Below are 19,227 nucleotides of genomic sequence, written 5' to 3'. Positions count from 1 at the left end.
TGTAATAATTGTGTATCTTTCCAGAGATATTTTATGCATATAAATACAAATTACTTTTATTTCCTTATTTAGAACTGATAGCACACTACTCATTCTGCTTTGCATTTTGTAACTCATTTCTAATGAATACATCAGAGTGCCTCATTTTTTTCCTTTACAGTTGCATAGTTTTTCAGTGTATGGATTTAATCTATCAATGGACATATCCCACCCCCCACACTAGCTTTTGCTATTATAAATAGTGAGTAGCAACTTTGTATGTATGCCACCTTGCGCTTATGAATACTCTTGCAGGAAAATTTCCAAAAGTGGAATTTCTTAGTCAAAGGGAATACGTTCATTTAATTTTGACAAATATTGTCAATTTGCTCTCTGTGGAGGTTGTACTACTTGACATGTCCATCAGTAGTAAATGATAGGGCTACTTTCCTCCTCATTTCACCAACCTGGAGTATCAAAAAATTTTTTAATAATCGTGAATTTCAAAGGTGAAAATAATACTTCATTGTAGTTTCATTTTTAGGTTGTCTAGTTCTCACTGAAGCTGAGCATCTTTGTGTATGTTTAAAAGTCATCTATATTTCCTTTTCGGTCAACTGTTTTGGCAGAATTTTTTTGTTCATTTTTCTGTTTGGTTATTGGTCTTTTTGATTTGTAAGAGGTCTTTATATAGTGAGGAGGTTGGCCATTTGGATGCCATATTTGTAGTAAATAATGATTCCAGTTTGTCCTTTAGCTTTTGACTTCAAAGTTTAAAATAGTTTAGAATTTTAAAGCATTTGACTTTATTAATCTTTATTTTTAGCTTTTGGGCTTTATGTTATTTTTAGAGAGTCCTTATCTATATTGAGATTATACCAAACACTCCCTCATGTTTCCTTCATGTACTTTTAGTATGTAAAGAGTTTAACATTCCACTCTTTGATCCATTTGGGATGTATTTTGGTGTGGGGAGTGAGACTGGGATCCTGCTTTTTTTTTTCCTCTACATGATATTTGGATAATATCTTCTTTTTGTTGTAGAATTTTTATAATATGAGTTTATTTGAGCTAAACTGATTATATCTGCTGCGGAGCAAGATCTCAAATGCTCCCACTATTTGGACAATATCTTAAATATTGAGCATCAACAATGTCTCTCTTATGAAATGTGTTCTGGAGTTTGCCATACTTTCTAGTCTATGAATCGAGATCTTAATTTGTTTTCAGAACAAGTCACCTTCAACTATAGAGGTTTTTGAAACATGGCTTAAATATTCTTTCAGAGACATTGGCTAGAACTTTCTAGAGTGCTTTCAAGCAAGCTGTATTGTGACGTTAAAAAGATTCATAGTGTGTAATGAAGTTGGCATTGAGAAAACCGGTTTTGGATTAACAGCTTTGACATGTGTACTGTGAAGAGATGAACAGACTTGCCAAGCTAACATAATTTATTCTTTGTGTTAAAGGAGAGTACAGTTTGGGATTTGAAAACCATGTGGCTCACTTTCTACATTTTTGTTTTTGAGATGTATTCTATTAGTGAGTGCTGTGACATTAAAGAAGAGTTTAGTGGTCAAATACATTTCAGAAATACTGGATTAAATCAAGTTAGACAGATTGTTCAATTTGTGGGTTATTTAGACTCTTTATTATGGGTTATACGTTCCGAGTCTTGGGGGAGAGGAGAGTGTAAGGAATATTCCTCAAAGTTCATTTCCTGTCAGACTCTTTTCTCACAGATCATCCTTCTTAGGACTGGTGTTCCAGAGTATACTGATTTGAGAAACACTATTCTCTGTCAGAATGATGGATTTGAGGGACAGTTTCAAGTAAGAACTTGGGATGTGTTCATGGTCACTTCTCAACTGTTTTGTTTTACCTAGATTCTGTCCATTCCCCATCAAGTTCTCGTGTTCTTGGCTTATAGAGCTTAAATTAAAGCCATTATTGTACTAATTGGATAGGTATAATTTCCGAACTATTGTCAGGATCTTAAAGTCATTTTGAAGAACTGGGATGTGGTTTTTAAAACTGGGGAAGGGCAAATGTACTAATTATTAAAGAGGAAAAGAAGATAATCACCAGTTCTCATCTACTGAACTAGACTGGCAGAATTCCATAGCGTGTTGTTAAATGGATGGCTTCTGAGCACTTAGTGAGAAAGGAAGTGATGCTCAGGGGTCAACCAGGACTCGCGGAAAAAGCCCTGTCACATTAGCATCATTTCCTTTTGGACAGGGTCCCCAGATTGGTGAATTAGAGAAACATGGTAATGTCTAGATTTCAGTAAGGCATTTGAAAGTATGTCTTGTGGTACTTTTGCAGACAGGTTGGATAAATGTGGACTAGATTGTAACATCATTAAGATTTGTCGCCAGCTGAATAAACCATGTTCAAAAGGGCTGCTAGGTGGGGAGTGGCCGCTTAATATAGGTAAGGGGTTTCTCTTTAGGTGGTGAAAATTTTTCTGGAATTAGATAGTCAGGGTAGTTGCACAACATTGTGACTATACTAAAAACCACTGAATTCTGTATTTTAAGATGGTTAAAAATGGTGAATATATGTTTAATGAATTCTATCTCAATAAAGAATGGAGCTGCTAGGTTTTTAATGCAGAGAAATCTCTTTAGGGCATGTTCCATGTAAAACATTTTTAGTGGGACTTATGAATGTGTCAGCGATGTATTGATCAAACTTGAGTCTGATTTGCTGTTTGAGTGATGGTTAATACACTGTGTGACAAGTTTTGCTTTGAAAATACCTTGAATCTAGTGATGAAATTTATTAGTGATGAATGTGACATCTCGCACTGTGGATCAAAAAATGGAGTGTCTCAGTATAGGATAGAGAGAGAAATAGCATCAGTGAGAAAATAAAACAAAATGAAACAAATCTGAGAGGCCTATTAACATTAATAGAAATGTGGTATATAAAGAAAAGGAAGAGATGGCTCCATTGTCCTCTGTGCCAATCAGAGGCTACCTGGAGTTGGTTTTCAGTTCTGGCAGTCATACTTTAAGAGGGACCTTAAGAGTCCAGAGCAGGGATGACAGATGTATGATGAGATTCTTACATTCCCACAACAGGCACTGCTGATAGGTCGGAATCCATCTTTTTCAACATAATAGCTGAGGAACCACTTCCACCAGTGGGCGTGGTCCTCTAGTTGAGACTTGGTTGCTGCTCCAGGACTAGAGCATGTCGGATGAGCATGACCAGGAGGAAAAAGGGTCTTTAATTCTAAGTATGAGGAATAATTGAAAGGACTGAGATAACTTAATATGGAAACACGATTTAGAGGGAAAATAGACACAGAATCTCAGAAGTCCAATCTGTCATCCTGTATAGGAATTACATTTTGCCTCCGTTATTAAAAAAATTCTGGAAAATGGAAGAGGGTTCAATTTATCATGCGTGGTAGCAGAGGAACAGAACCAGGCAATGGAAATCTGCTTAATATGAGGAATTAAGTAACAGTAAGAAATTTCTTTAAAAATTCCCCAAAAACCTGCTTTGGAAAAATCCATGTTGCAGATTTTCAAGCATAAACTGTATCACAGTTAGTGGAAGAGTATGTTCTAACTTAAATATTTTCTCAAGTTACTTAAAACAATTTTTATTTTAATTTCCTGTGTTATTAAAAGGTATTTTTATTTTGAATGACTTGATAACATTCAATTACTCTTTTTTTTTTTTTTCCTGACATGGCTTAAAAAGTTGGGAAAAACACTTACAATAAAATAAAACAGGTAGGAAATAGTTTTGAGCCCCCCCATTGCTCAGGACTGTGTGGTGGAACTGGAGACGTGGAAGTGTAACTCAGTCCTGCCCTTGGGGAGCTTACAGATTGATTGGACAGACAGGGTATTGCCATTTGAAAAATTTCTCCACATCAAAGGATGAAAGGTCTTACTGATGTCATAAGGCAATACATGATTGCCAAGGAAATAATGCAGTTAATGTGTGAGAGTTTAGATGAGAAAAGATGATTTTTATGGCTGAGTTTTGCAAGATAAGCCACAATTGTGTGGGAGGGAAGGGAAAGCCTAACTACATGTCTACGTGTTACTCTGTGTTTCTTTAGAGTTGAGACTGTCGTTTTGGACTTCTTGGTATCAAACAGCACCTCCTGCCACAGTGCTTCTCCACAAAGCAGAGGCTCAGGAATACTGTTCAGTTGAATTGGTGCAATCTGCATGGAATGTGGGGGTTGTGGTGGTGAAGAGAGTTTCAGTATTGTAGTGATGAGAGCTTAGGGTACTTTCTTTTTCTTTTATGATTTGGTTATAATGGAGAGCAGATCCATGGTCCTTCAGCATCAGAGAAAGAATAGTTTATGCCATTCAGCAGTCATTTATTGACCACCATCCCTCAAAGGTAAATCAGAAAATGTTGCCACTCTTATTTATGTACTTAAGTAACTTTTTTTTTTTTTTAAATTAACTGTTTTAAGAGGTAAAGAGATACAAAGTGCCACAGGAAAGGTTACAGGAAGTTTGGAGGAAGAAGAGATTATTTCCAGTGGTACATCATGGAAGAGTTAAGGAGGGAGGTGACTTTTGAAAGTAGCATTTGATTGTCAGAGTTGGGTGAGGCTGATCAAAACTTTTACCAAATCTTGATTCTCAGTAGGCATCTCCATTTGTAGTTTCTCCCATATTATGACTTGATGATCTCTATTTTCTCTACAAACTCAAATTTTCTGGCTCTAACAAATTTATCCCATCTCATTTGACATGCCACCGTGACCTCCTCACTGTAGCAATGGGCGGAGTATCTTTTTTCCTAAGATTCTATGTTCTTCCTGTGGTCTGGATCCTCTCCCTTCTTGTCTTCTAAGGTCTTTATTCCAGTATTAGTTTCTTAACTATAATTTGCATTTTTTCCTTCTGATTCTCTCTCCTTAGAACGTAACCATGCTCACCCATTTAAGATACACTCCCTTAATACTAGACCCTATTCCAATTATTGTCTTTTCTTTTTTCCTTTAAGGAAAACTTGCCTTTACTCTCTGCATTCTGACTTCTTCATCTTAACTCCTGTGGGTGTGATTTGTGCACCCTCCTTTCCCTCACTGAAATTTCTCTTGCTTAGATCACCAGTGACCTAATTACTATATCTATTGAAAAATTTTCCGTACTTTCTTAATCTATGCAGCATGTGACACTCTTGCCTGTTACTTCCTGAAATCTTTTTAACTGGGTAACCTTTTATACTTTCTGAATTTTTACGTGAGTAAAATATATTGTCTATCTAAGACAATAAATTCAGGGAGTACCTCCTCCAGGAAGCTTACCTGGACCCCACCCTTACCTCAGGTCTGAGTTAGATGCTCCTCTCTTGGATTTCTATAGCAACTCCCCAGTGTATCTTTTTTTTTTTTTTTTTTAATAGGTTTTCACAATATAAATGTCTTATATTTTTCTCTTTCCTAGTATACTGTGAGCCTGAGAGGGCAAGGACTATGTCTTTAATGAGTATCATAGTTAACTCCTCACTGAGTACTAGATCTGAAAATTAAATTTTGACATACACTTGCTCTACAGGCTCTCCTTGTTCCCCCAGGGCTCTAGCAGCTGCTAGTAGGCAGTGACTCAGAATTGCTTTTGCTAAGAAATATGTACCTGTTTTCCGCCTTATGTAGAGGACTCCCCTGTTTCTTTTCTCGAGAGCTGCTCACAACCAGCAGTGAATAGGCTGTAGGTGCTGAGACTTAGCTATCATTGAGGTTTAACTCAGTTTAAAGATTTTTTTTCATTCAAGGTTAAAAGGTCTTTTATGCTTCACGATATATGTTAGAGTAGAGATGGGTAAGTAGATAAGTAGATGTTTCGCTGGGCTCTGCGTCTGAAGGCTTGGTCTTGGGAGTAAATAAACCCTCTGCCCTAATTCCCCTCCCTCTTCATATGGCGAGGAATGCTTTATTGAATACTCTACATTCCTTTCTCTCAAGACTTGTTCTTTCCACATTGTATTGAAATTACTGGGCTGTTCCCAGTGCCTAGGTGGTGCTCAGGTATGTTAGTGGCTTGGTAGAATCCTAATTGTGAGGAAAGATGGCCCGATTTGGGAGGTTTTTAGCAGCAAGTCACCCTGGCTTTGCTCTGCTAGCTGGGTGTGGTGGCAGCGGCTGTTCCTGGAGGAACTGAATGTCAGTGGTTTGGGGTAGTCAGTTCCGGCATTGGTAGGTTCCCCTTCTGTATTGCAGAGCTGGGAAACCACTGAAGTCATGTGCTCTGCAGAACTTGTTCAACTGGTTTCCTCTTCACAGACCCCTAATTCACATTCTGCTCTGATTCTGTTCTCCTTATCCACTTGGTCCGGGCTTGTTTTAAGGCTTACCATAGGAGAGTTCTCCAAATAGTCATTTCTTTGTCTTGCTGAGAGCTGGAATGGGTAGGGCCAAGTATATACTCCCTTTGACAAATGTTATCAATGGGGCAAGGTGGACAGGTATTGCACAACTAACTGAGAGTCGGACTCTAGATACAGGTTTATTTCTGGGATCTAGCTATCCTCACACACATACTCAGTGCACACATGCACAAATACATAGCTACCATTATTTAGAGTCTGCTGAGTGCTTGTATACATTAGCTCATTAGTTAATCTTCACAACAGTCTTATGAGAATCAGTCCCTTTCTGAATCCTGTTTTACAGACAGAAAACCGAAGCTCAGAGAGCTTAGATAACATGTCATTCTTGCTCGTTCTTATTTCCTTCCCTCTTTTCTCCACATGGGGATATGTTCCTTTCCATAGCTAGCTGTAGAACCTTGCTTTTTTTTGTTTTTCGTTTCTTATATCTTTAGTCCCTCCTCTGCTTGTTCTTTTCTTGCAGACTGCAAGTTAGTGTCTCTTCTTCAGTCATGAGAGAGAGACAGACAGATGGACGGACACTCACTCACTCCCTCCCTTCCTCCCTCTCTCTCCCTCCCTGGACATGTCAACCTGTCATACTAGCCCTTTCTTTCCTTCTTAAACCTTTTGAAAAAGTTTACATTTGCTGTCCCCAGTTCTCCACTTCTAGTTACTTTTCTAGTTATAGTAATCTGACTCCTCCTGTCTTACCACTCCACTGAGACTGCCCTTATTGGGGTCACAGATGACCTTCCTCCTTATTTGCCATATCCTTTCCTCTTTGCCACTCATCTCTGTGCAGCATTCGAAGTTGGTGACCTCTCTCAGCTTCCTGAAAAAGTTTCCTTCCTTGATTGCCAGCCATCATGTGATTCTGTCATGGTCCTCATTTTACCATAGTGATTGTCCTTTCTCTGTAACATTCGCTTCTTCAGTGTCCATGTTCCATGTTCTCTGGGGCACAGTCCTTGACCTTTTTTGTTTCAGTGCAGTTTGTTTCTCTGGTGAGCTCATCCACTTTTGTGGTGCCACTTTTCAAACTTGGGTCTCTAACCTCATCTCTCCTGAGTTTTTCAGACTTGTATTTCCAACTGACTGCAGGATGTCACAACCAGAACTTCTCATTGACATTTCAAGCTGAATTTATCATCCTGGCCCACTTTCCCTCGTGTCCCCAGCCTTGTTTAATGGCATCATCTTTTATTTAGTCATCCATGCCACAAGTCACCAAATCATCGTTTAAAAATAAAACAGTCTTTTTTCCTTTTATAGAAATTTCTACAAGTTTACTATAGATGGTACATGTTGCCAGATTTTCTTTTGGAACAGTGTGAGAATGTGGGGTTTCCCCATATACTGGACAATAATAAGTTGCTATCCTTTTTTTAATCTTTGCCAGTCTGATAGCTGAAACTGATGTTATTGTTACTTTAATTTGCATTTCTTTGATTAGTAGTGGGGATAAGAATTTCTCCTGTAATTACTGGCCATTTATATTCTTTTGTGAATTCCCTATTTGTGTTTCCAGCTCAATTTTTCTAGAGAAATGTTTGTCATTTTATTTGTTTCAAGCGTTTAAAAAATATACATATAAAAGTGAGATTATTAGTTTCTTGTTATATGTTACAAATTTTCCCTTCAGTTTATCTTTTCGTTTAACTTTCGGCTTTTTAAAGAATTGCCTTATAGAAGTTTAACTGCTTTTTATGCAGCCATTTATTTTCCCTCTTCCTTTATGATTTTCATAATTTCTGCCTCCATGGTCTCGTTTGGAAAGGTCTTTCCCACTTAAAGATTATATAGCCATTTATCTATATTTTTTCCTCCTTTTATTTTTTTATTTTTAAAATCTCTATATTTGATGTTCAGTGTCAGTAGCAAAATGTGTCAGGAGCTAACTTTGCTTTTTCCTTTTCCAGGTGTCTGTAAAGCCTTCATGTTCCCCACCACCCTTCTAACCCCCACACCCAGCCGTCTAGCAGATTGTCAGAGGGGTTCAGTTCTTTCTTTGTAACTACAAATTATGTTTCTCTCTGTTTCCACCATTGCCCTAGGTAAAGACCTTATTATCTCTCACCTGGATTCCTGAAATAATTGCCTGATATTTCTCCCTGAAATCCACCTTCCATGCTGTTTCCCTAGTTACCGGTCTTAGTTTCAGATCTGATTAAGCCATTCTTCAAAAAATTTTTTTTAAGTTTATTATTTAATTTAATTAAAAATTTTAAAAAATTGAGGTATAGTTGGCCAAGCCACTCTTCTATTTGAAAATTTTCATTGTTCCCATTGCCTGCAGATCAAAGTATTGTATGTTTCAAGTGCACCTTCACCTGCTCCTCCACCATGGAGACTTGTCATTTGCTGTCATGCCTATTTGTCTTCATTTACGTTGTTTCCTTTATCTTACATATCTTCTTTTCTCATTTTTCACCTCCCTTAAATACGATTTATCTTAGAACACCCGGTTCAGATAATGTCTATTGTAGCTAGTTGGTTAAGCATCTCTGTTTCTGGAGGGCGATCTCTTTAAAGGTGGGGACAGATGTTCAGCACGTTATGCTACTGATAAGTATTGTACAGAGTGGTCCAATAGAAATGGACCTAAATGGATATGTAGCTGTCAGAGTAGACCATTTTTATTTTGCAAATTTGATTAAAAATATGTATAAAACAAAGCTTTATAAAAATAGTCTAAATACTAAAGATATATACAAATTATTTATAAGAATTAAGTAGGTATTTGAAAGACAAACTTTTATAAAAGTACTCATTTTTTACACTAATCATGTCCACCAGTGTTTAATATTTAATACACCCGTCTCTTGGTGCTTGACTGAGTCCAGAACTGCGGTGTGGGATGCTTCAGGAAGCCCAGCTGCAGACCTAGAGCTTCTTTTAGTGAGTGTTCGGTAGGTGGAAGGCAGCATATCATAGCCATGGAGTTTGGGCTTTAGAATTACGCCAAGTTGGGTTCAGGTGTGAGCTCAGCACTGACCTGACTGCCGGATAATCTTGGACAGCCTACTTCACTTTTAGGAGACTGTGGTTTCCTTATCTGTAAAATAAGGAAGTTTTTGCAAGGATCAAGTGAGATAATGCATGCAAAGTATTTAGTTTAATGTCTGCCACTTGGTGTTTGAGAGTTTATATTTTTTAGAGATTATTTAGAAAACGAACCATTCAGACGTTACTGTTTTCCTGTTTAGCACCAGTTTTGTACTAGTTTTGTTTCATATCTGATGTCATTTAAAAAAAAATTTATTTGAGTTCAATTTACTAAAGCAGTTCTGGGGTTAAATTTGAGGATAAATGTCAGAAGTTTGTATTTCTTGTTGTGAGAGGAAGGACTGAGAACTCTTCTCTCCATTTTCTTCAACTCTTATGAGAAATACTTTAAGAAACACAAGAGTTTTGTCGCTGAGTTCTATTTGTGACCATGGCTTAGAGTCCTGATTATAGGTAGGGTGTGCTGATGTCACCACTTGGTATGATATTCTCAGAACTTTTTTTCTTAAATGACTTATTTTTTAAAACATTTGTACTTTTAAAAACACTTGCACTTGCACTTGAACAAAAAATATAAAAACCCCACACTGTTACAGAAGTGATTTTCTGAAACGGATCTGCTCAGTTCATCCCCCTCTTAAAATCCTTCAGTGTCTCCCATGAGTAGGATGAAAGGAAGGTTTATAGCATGGCGGACAAGCCTTGCATGATACAGCCTGCTGACTTTTCCATCATTTCCCGTGCATTTTACCTCCCAGCAATGGCAGCGCTGAGCCACTCTGGCACCCAGCTTGTTTTCTCACGCCTCCTGCATTTGTCCACGGCGTTCCATCTGCTTGGAGGCCTTTTCTGCCTTGGCCATTTGGTAAACTCTTTATTCTTTAAAATCCAGTCGTATTTGTGGATGACGTGAAGCTGGAAGAGAAGCCAGTATTTTGGATGTCAGAATTAGGATCCAAAGATGCTGACATTAGGGACAGTGGGTTGAATCGAACATAAAGGAATACAGTAGAGATGAGTGCCAGAAACAGTTCTAATATGGAATTGTGGAGATAGGGTTTAGCAGCTGCATATTTGAAAAAAAATAGATTTCTGTTGATTGGAAAGGAGCAAAAAAAAATAATTTAGTCTGAGGCTTTGTTTGTGGTGGTGGAGTATTCAGAAGGAAAAGGGTGATAGTCCTGTTCCTTTTCAGGCCGATCAGGCCACACCTGGAACACAGTGTTCGGTTGAGGAATGTCCAGAGATGAAGGAGAAAGACGTGGGGGCAGGGTCATGTCTCACAGTCCTAGTGATACCAGCTGACGTTTTGGGCGCTTACTCTATTCCAGGCACTGTTCTTAATATTTTATGTGTATTATCTCTTAATCTTCACAGCTACCCTATAGATGGGTGCTCTTCTCTTTCTATGAAGAATACTTGGAGGAACTGGAATCATTTCAGTTACAGAAGTGTCAGCATGTGATTCATCATATGAAGGGAGAAGAGGAAAAGCACAAATATTTTTTTAATGCCCAGCCAAGCACTGTGCTCTCCCCACTTCCCATGTGGTCCTATTTAATCCTCAACAACAGACCTATCTGGAAAATTTTATAATTGCTTTTCAACAAATGAAAATACTGGTTAAGTGACTTGCTGTCTTGATAAATGACAGAGGCAGAATATAAATCCAGGTCTTTTAAAAGCCCTGGCCAGTGCCTGTCACATTATATTTTAAATTTTATATGTTGTCTTGCAGAAGGCAGCATAGAATACCAATAGGGAACTGGTGCCTGCTTAATAAAAACTTTCTGGCTAGTAGAAGGCACAAATGAAATGAGTTAAATTGAATGTTTGGTTCCATGTCAGCAGCCCTGCTCAGGCTCAGCGTATGTCATGGTTTGACTGAGATGGTTTGGGAACATTCACGCATTCAAGGGAGGGAGTGGGAGGTGAGAGGGGAGTGTGGGAGTCGATGTAGACTAGAATATCTTTAATGAGCTCTCAGCCGTGAGATTCTGTGAATGTTGTTAAGACTGTTAAACATGAGAATTGGTAAAAGTTGTGTTGGCCAATGTTCTTTCTTTTGCGCATATATTATTTTTTATTTCAGCTTTATTGAGATGTAATCAATATGTAAAACTGAGATATTTTAAGTGTACAGTGTCATGATTTGTTACACATATACATTATGAAAAGATTCCCTATCTAGTTAATTACCATATCCATCACCTCACACACTTCTCTTTTTTATGTGTGTGAGAACATTTATGTTCTATTTTCTTAGCAAATTTCATTTACACAGCACGGTGTTATCAACTATAGTCACCATGTTTTACATAGCTGAGGTTTGTACCCTTTACCGACCTCTACCCCTGGCTACCACTTTTCCACTGTGTTTCTGTGAGGACTTAGCATAATGCCCTCCAGATCCATTTATGTTGTCAGAAATGGTAGGATCTCCTTTCTCATGGCCAAATGATATTCCAGTACACAGTACACACACACACACACACACACACACACCTTCATCCATTCATCCACTGATGGACAGTTAGGTTGTTTCCATGTCTTGGCTATTGTGATTAATGCTGAAATGAACATGGGGGTGCAGATCTATCTTTGATATTCTTATTTCATTTCGTTTCTTGGCTATATACCCAGAAGTGGGATGGCTGGATCATATGGCAGTTCTATTTTGAATTTTTTGAGGAACCCTCATACTGTTTTCCATAGTGGCTACACCAATTTACATTTCTACCAATAGTGTGCAAGGGTATTCTTTACTCCACGTTCTCCCTAACACTTGTTATCTCTTGTCTTTTTGATGATAGCTTTTTGAACAGGTGTGAGATGGTATCTCATTCTGGTTTTGATATTCATTTCTCTGATGATGAGCGATGAGCAGACACATTTTCTTTTACTTTTTGGGCATATGTATCTTTTCTTTGGAAAAAAAATGTCTATTTAGTTTCTCTGCCTGTTTATAAATTGGATTGCATGGTTTTTTGTTTGTTTGTTTGTTTGTTTTTCCTTTTTTGCTATTGAGTTCTATGAGTTCTTTATATATTTTGGATATTAACCCCTTATTGGATATATGACTTGCAGATATTTTCTTCTATTTTATAGGTTGCTTTTTCATTTCGTTGATGGCTTTCTGTCTTTTTAATATTTTTTTAGGTGAGGCAACCTTTCGTTTACCTCATAGATTGCAAGGCGCTTGTCAGCTTACAATCCCTTATGTTTTTATTTTTTACGCCTACAGCATCTGGTCTTCCTAGGTGGTCTCCCATCCAAGTACTAACCAGGCCCGACCTGCTTAGCTTCTGAGATCAGACGGGATCGGGCTTGTTCAGGGTGGCATGGCCGTAGACTGTTGATGGCTTTCTTTGCTGTGCAGAGCTTTTTAGTTTGCCGTAGTTCCACTTTATTTTTGCTTTCGATGCCTTTGCTTTTGGTGTTGAATCCAAAAAGCCATTGCCAAGACTGATGTCAAGGAGCTTACCCCAATGTTTTTTTCTAGGAGTTTGTGGTTTCAGGTCTTATATTCAAGTCTTTCATTCATTTTGGGTTGATTTTTGTGTATGGTGTAAGATAGGAGTCCATATATAGATTTATTTTGAAATGTGTTTATAAAGCTAAATTAAATGTTTAAGTTTTATAAGAAAACTTTGTATCTGAGTTGAGAACTGGTGGACTTGCTGTTGAACCAGAATACTTAAAACCCTATTAAGTTGACAGAATGTGGGAGATGCCAGCCTTTTAACTGCATGGGGGCATCTGAAAGTACCCTGTTAAGACAGCCCATTGGAGCTCAGCCTTGTCAGGCTTTTGGGGTGATGTGGTGCGAGCAGCAGTGGGATAGTAAGAAGGATTCTAAACTAGGTATCCGGGTCCTGTTATTCCACCTTTGCCACTAGCTAGCAGGTGACCGTGATAGCCTTATTCATAAAACGAAGGCATCATGCAAATAGGTACAGCCTTTGGGTATGATTTTGGGCAATAAATTTTTTTTAATGTTTATAATTTTTAATTTTGGAGTTATACTTCTAAGGACCTCTTAGGAATTCTAAACAGAAGAACATTGTGCACAAAGATGTTTCTTGCATTATTTAATGGTGGAACATTTATAAATGACATAAATGTCCAACATAGGTGACTGATTAAGCACTTGGTAGAATTTTTATGTAATTTCAAGTTTACATACTTTATACTTTCAGAAAGTATAATAACATGGAAAATATTCATAAAATATTGAGAAATGTCCAATAATTTTCTTTAATATCTATATATTATATTGAGGAAAATAACCAAAGGGATTTCCCCTGGAAGTGCATTAAGGTCCTGGCTCTCACATTTTGTGGCTCTGTGATATAGTCGCAGAGGGGGAAATCTCAGATGGACTGGAGAGGACAGAAAGGAGGGTTTGTTGTATCTTCTTGGGATCGTGGTAGAATCTAAACTTCTAACATTAAAAATTATAGTAGCATACCACCTTAATGTACTTATTTTTTCAAAGCAGTTTGGTCCTGATTGGTCTTATTTTATTATTATAAACAAACCAGCTTATACTCTGTTGTGAAACAGCCTGGGATGGAGGGGGAGCCACATGTGTGGTGACTTGGAGGGTGGCTTTAGGTTTAGGGCAAGTTGTCTAGAGATGCTTCTGTATTTTGCCTGTCTGTTCATTTTAGCTCTTGACTCTGCTTATCCCTTTCACCAAATCACAATTGGCTTTTCTTCTGGCTTGACACTTGAGTGATATGCGAGGTATTCTACTCCACTATAGGAAACTTCCCAGTAGGGAAGGCACAGGTAGAGGGTTGTGGGAGAGATTGCCCTGATTTCTCCTTTTACTTTGATTTTAACCTAGTCATCTCAGAGGAGAGGAGAACCTAAACAGTTTTGGGAACTGGCTCCGATTCAAGGTAAAAGCACCTACTGTGCTGTTTATCTATTGTCTTCCCTATGTGTTCACCTCATTTTGAGAAGAAAAGTAAGTTTTTCTTCATACTGTTACGTGGTCAAGGGCTGTTTTTGGCTTACAATGGAGTCGTTCTAGGTTTGTCCCTGTTTCTGAGATCAGGTCCTCCAAGAGCTGGGGTCGCCAGAGCCGTTTGCCGTGCTCTTTCAGCAGTGAAACATTGGATGGATGGTATGTGACACGTGTCTTTGGACTACAGCTGTTTTTCATACCAGTGACCTGCACCCTTGTCCACATTGCCCCTCTGGTCTTTAGGCCCTTTCAGAGTGTAGTTTGGATTTTGTAGCTGTTACAAATCAGTATCTGATTTATTTACTATGCTACTATGCTATCTCTTCTGGACATCTCATTTGTTTATCGCCCCCCACCCCCTGACATTTAAATTCGACTAACTAAAAGAAAAGTCAGGAGAAAATTTATTTATTATTTGGCTCATTCATATAACCAGGCAGTAATTAAGAATCTTCTATGTGTCAGACAGTATGCTAGCTGCTTTAAAAGTAGAATAGACTTGAGAATGAGGTTGAATGACTGTTTTGTAGAACTTGAGAAGAACAGGGCGATTATTGCTTTTCCTTATTATTTCTTAAAGACCACAAGCTGTAATCTCAGTTTGAAAAGATAGAATTAATACAAGAAATTTTATTCAGAATTACAAAACTAACAATTTATAAAAGAAAGAGAAATTCAATCTCTCTTGTATATCTCTCAAGCAATTTTGTTAATATGAAGAATTACATAAAAACATACAGGAATGTAATCATATACATTTACATATTTTTGGCTTGTTTTTCTTGTTAGTGTTTTAATATAATTTTTCATGGATATGTGTGCGTCTTTATAAAATATGGCATATTTAAATGTTTCTTCTAATTTTATTTGCCTTTTAAGTTTCTGTGTACCAATGAACATTATAAATGTTTCATTTTTATGTTGTCCTATTTGGTGGTAAATCTGGTTTTTACTTTAGTCTGCTATCTATATCTTTGGATTTTTTTTTTTTTTTTTTAATTTGGCTTTTCAAAGATTTACCATGAGTGAAACAGTTTAGGCAATATCTAGTATTTGAGGACTTCCTTCTCCGTATGGTGAAGAATGTGGGGATGACATCAGCCTTGTAAAATTTGAGTAGAATGATTTTAAATTAGGGGTTTTTAATCTATCTGGAGTGAATGAAATCTCTGAAATAGTTATTAAATTTAAATATATATACAGTTTTCTGGAGAAGGATCTGTAGCTTCCCGTAGATGTTCAGAAGATTCTGGGACTCAAAAAATGGCCTAAAGCCATTGCCCTAAATGGTTTTTAGTTACCTACATTTCTGTTGGTAGAAAATACGTGCAGATAAACGTCAACTTGTTTTGTCTCAGGCTTTCCTGGACTCTTGTGAGAGGTGTTCAAGAGGGAAAATATAGGTTTCCTTTCCCCTTTACAACCTCCTCCCCCTCTCTGAAAAACACTCAAGAATTCATTTTACTGCTTCCATTAGAATTACCTTCAGTATTTTAGCTGAGGTAATTGATGATTTTGGCAACCCCCAAACCACAGAAAATCACTCTGGATTCCAAATTTTGAAACCAGAAGAGAAATTCAGAAATAAACTTAAATTCTTGAACAGTTGAGATGGCGGCTTCAGTTACAGATGTTTTTTCTTAGTTCCTAAGGAGTAACTTAAGGACTGAGGGAAAGGATCTGAGAGGTTCATGGACATCAGGGCCTGGGGAGCCCGCTGGCCCTGTTGCTGCAGGAGAGGAAGGTAGGGTAAAGAAGAAGGTGGCATTTGTACTTGGGAGTTTTCCTAAGTTTCCTGCCTCTGAGGTCTTACTGGGCCAGGACAAGCATGTGTGTGAAAGAGTATTGGTTATGTATATCTTAAAATCCTACATGGAGAATGGAAATTAAGCTAAAAGTCTCTAAGGAATGTATAGACCGTCTCTTTTTCTCACGTCCTCTCTTTTTGTGTAGGTGGATGGAAGCATGTCTCGGGGAAGATCTGCCTCCCACCACAGAACTGGAGGAGGGGCTGAGGAATGGAGTCTATCTCGCCAAGCTAGGAAACTTCTTCTCTCCCAAGGTGGTGTCCCTGAAAAAAATCTATGATCGAGAGCAGACCAGATACAAGGTGAGTCCTTCCTTGCTTGGTGCTTAAATTTCTATAAACTTGACAGAGGAGGTTAGCATTCTTTATCCTGTGTAAGACTTACTGAGAAATATGTATTAAGTGTGTTTGTTGCAACAAAATAAAATACTTGGCAGAGTGGAGATAATGATGCAAAGTCAAGATAAAGATAAATCAAGATAAAAGGACTTAGCTGTCTTTCTGGTACAATTCTTATGATGGTGGATATCTAGAAATCTGTATGATCCTTGATGAATTTTGTATTTCTTAGAAGGTAGAGGAAGTAACTAGGGGAACTACTACTTTAAATCTAATTTTAACCAAGCACTGCCCCTTGTTGGCAAAGTGAAAGCAATAGGAGCTGTAGAGGAATAAAGATCGGTTTGTGATATTAGAGTTCAAGGTAAATTTGAGATAAGTGAAGGAGTTTGATTCTTGTGGCCAAAGGCCCTGAAAAAAAAGACCGCTTAATTAAGTTGGGATGTTGACAAGGATCAAATTGTATTGTCTACAGAGCTTCTGTGGGGAACTTTCCTGTGAGATCTTATTTGAAAAAAGGATGAGTATAACAGATAATGGAAGACTGCAAAACTAGGAGCAAATATGAGAAGGGTCAACTGTAAGAACTGGACCAGAACTCAGAATGAGCTAAGCATGCAGACACAATCAAAAGAGACTTTTATGTTTTATGTTAAGATGCAAAGAAAAACAAGAAAGATATAGATCCTAAGCCAAAATTAAAATCTCAAATAGAAATTTGTCTTAATCAGAAAGCAAAGGCTTATATATTGAGTTTTAAACGAGCGATTATTCTGAAGACAGTTCTGGAGCTGGTCCGTTCGGTTTACAAAATGCATGACAGAATAGCAAGCATTAAGGAAGAGTGGAGACTGCAGCAACAGTGAAAACTGTAGTCCCACGCCTCTACTCCTCTCAAGAGTACATCTTCCTAAAGAATAAGACATAGGGACTATTTGTATGTGTAACATGAAAACCCTGATTGACATATTTAATACTGTCTGTCACTTTGTATCTCCCCTGCCAAACACCACACTGAGGGCTTTCAGTACATGTTCTCATTTAATCTTTACAACAAACGTGGAAAGTAGGTGTTATAGATCGGGAAACTCCGGCTTGAAAGGGTGAAACGACCTGCCCAGTGTCACCAGTAGATGGCCAAGCAAGGAACTGAATCCACCAGAATTGAAGTCTGAAGACCATGTTCTGTCAAGCGCACTATACTAAAGAAGACTCTCTGGATGGTTTTTAGTGAGAGGAGCAGAGATGTGGACTTGGCTTTGGAATTGGAATGTAATGCTATAGTCAGACCTTGAATATAAGGGGACCTTGTAAAGCCTCACAAGGAAACTTTTCCAAGGAGAGTTTTTATTTTGTGTTTGCGTCAATATTGCCAGCAGTGCCTAATGATCTTTTATTTGTTCTAGGCAACTGGCCTCCACTTTAGACACACTGATAATGTGATTCAGTGGTTGAATGCCATGGATGAGATTGGATTGCCTAAGGTAATTTGTGTGATATTCATAGTTCTGGCTTACATCTGGCTCTTTTGGCATAAGAGTTCTCATTCTACCTATAAAATTATTCTTTATTTTCAATCGAATCTTTGGTGATTATTTTTTAAATACCTAAGATCTCTTTTTTCTGTTTCTTTTAGGAAGTAGTTTTATTCTATTTCTTTTATATTCATCTCCATGCTTTCACCTCACCTTAGAGAAATTCCCTCTGATATCATTTACTACATGAGATTGTAGATTTACATTAAAATTCACATACCATGAAATTCACCATTTTAAAATATACCATTCAGGGTCTCTCCCCACACACAGAGTTGTTCCATCAAAATTTGACTTTAGGAGATATAAAGAAATATTTTAGAAATGTCATCTTCTAGCTTTAGAATAACCAAATCTATAGGGAATATCAAGAGTCTTTTTATATTTCAAATTGTGGAGACAGTATAATGGCATTTACTTCTTAAGTCCAGTTTTAGTGATGGCTGTAGTTTTTTTTTTTTTTAACAGCTTTACTGAGATATAATTGGTATATTAAAAAGCACATATTTAATGTATGCAATTTGACGAGTTTGGAGTGATGGCTGTAGTTTCGGTGTGGGAGTGTACATCCTCCAGTGTTTTGCTTTGGAGTTTATTTTGTGCTGCCCTTAGTGAAATTGCCATCTTTAGCTACCCAGTCCTACTTTGAACCCATAAAAGCCATACTATATTGTCACTTTTACAGGCATGGACATTTTTTCTCCTCATATCCTTTGAACTAAGAATTCCACTTCTGGGAATTATTCCTCCTCAAAAATCAGACAAGCACAGAGAGTTGTATGTGTAAGGATTTTTCATCATTGCTTGTGATAAGACAAAATTGATAGCAAACCACATGTTCCTTCACTGTGGGTATTGATTGTGTTACAGCCAGTCAGGTACTAGTGTAGGCATTAAAAAGGATATCAATCTGTATTGACAAAGAAGTTGTCTGTGATGTGTTAAGTGGGAAAAAAAACCAAAATAGTCTAAGGTATAAGAGTGTGTTCTGGCTAATCTGAAATCACTGTTTGTGCAATAATAAAGTGAGTATTCTTGGAAAAATTTGGAAGGAGATTGTTTTCATATCTGTGCAGTGAGATAAAGGGTTGTTTTTTTTTTTCTTTATACTTCCCTGTAGAGTCTAAATTTTTGTAATCAAAGAAAGATGAAGAAAAATAGTGAGATATGGAGTACTAGAACGTGGCTAAAACTACTGGGAAGTAAATATTTGGTGCCTAGCA

General features: G+C 37.5%; 1 protein-coding gene and 1 pseudogene across 1 annotated transcript in view; one reads left to right on the top strand and one right to left on the bottom strand.

Moving 5' to 3' along the window:
- IQGAP1 (IQ motif containing GTPase activating protein 1) overlaps nucleotides 1-19,227 on the top strand; it is a 79,729-nt gene that overhangs the window by 11,547 nt on the left and 48,955 nt on the right. Inside the window, exons 3-4 of the mRNA XM_006905287.2 lie at nucleotides 16,277-16,433; nucleotides 17,876-17,953. Of these exons, the coding sequence (XP_006905349.1) occupies nucleotides 16,277-16,433; nucleotides 17,876-17,953 (235 nt within the window). The remainder of the gene's footprint in view (nucleotides 1-16,276; nucleotides 16,434-17,875; nucleotides 17,954-19,227) is intronic.
- On the bottom strand, nucleotides 12,584-12,701 carry LOC112484080 (annotated as a pseudogene).

This window comes from Pteropus alecto, unplaced genomic scaffold, assembly GCF_000325575.1.
Source record: "Pteropus alecto unplaced genomic scaffold, ASM32557v1 scaffold60, whole genome shotgun sequence".
In the NCBI taxonomy this organism is placed as follows: domain Eukaryota; kingdom Metazoa; phylum Chordata; class Mammalia; order Chiroptera; family Pteropodidae; genus Pteropus; species Pteropus alecto.
The sequence above is the reverse complement of the archived record's forward strand: the minus strand, read 5'-3'. Positions and strand labels throughout refer to the sequence as shown.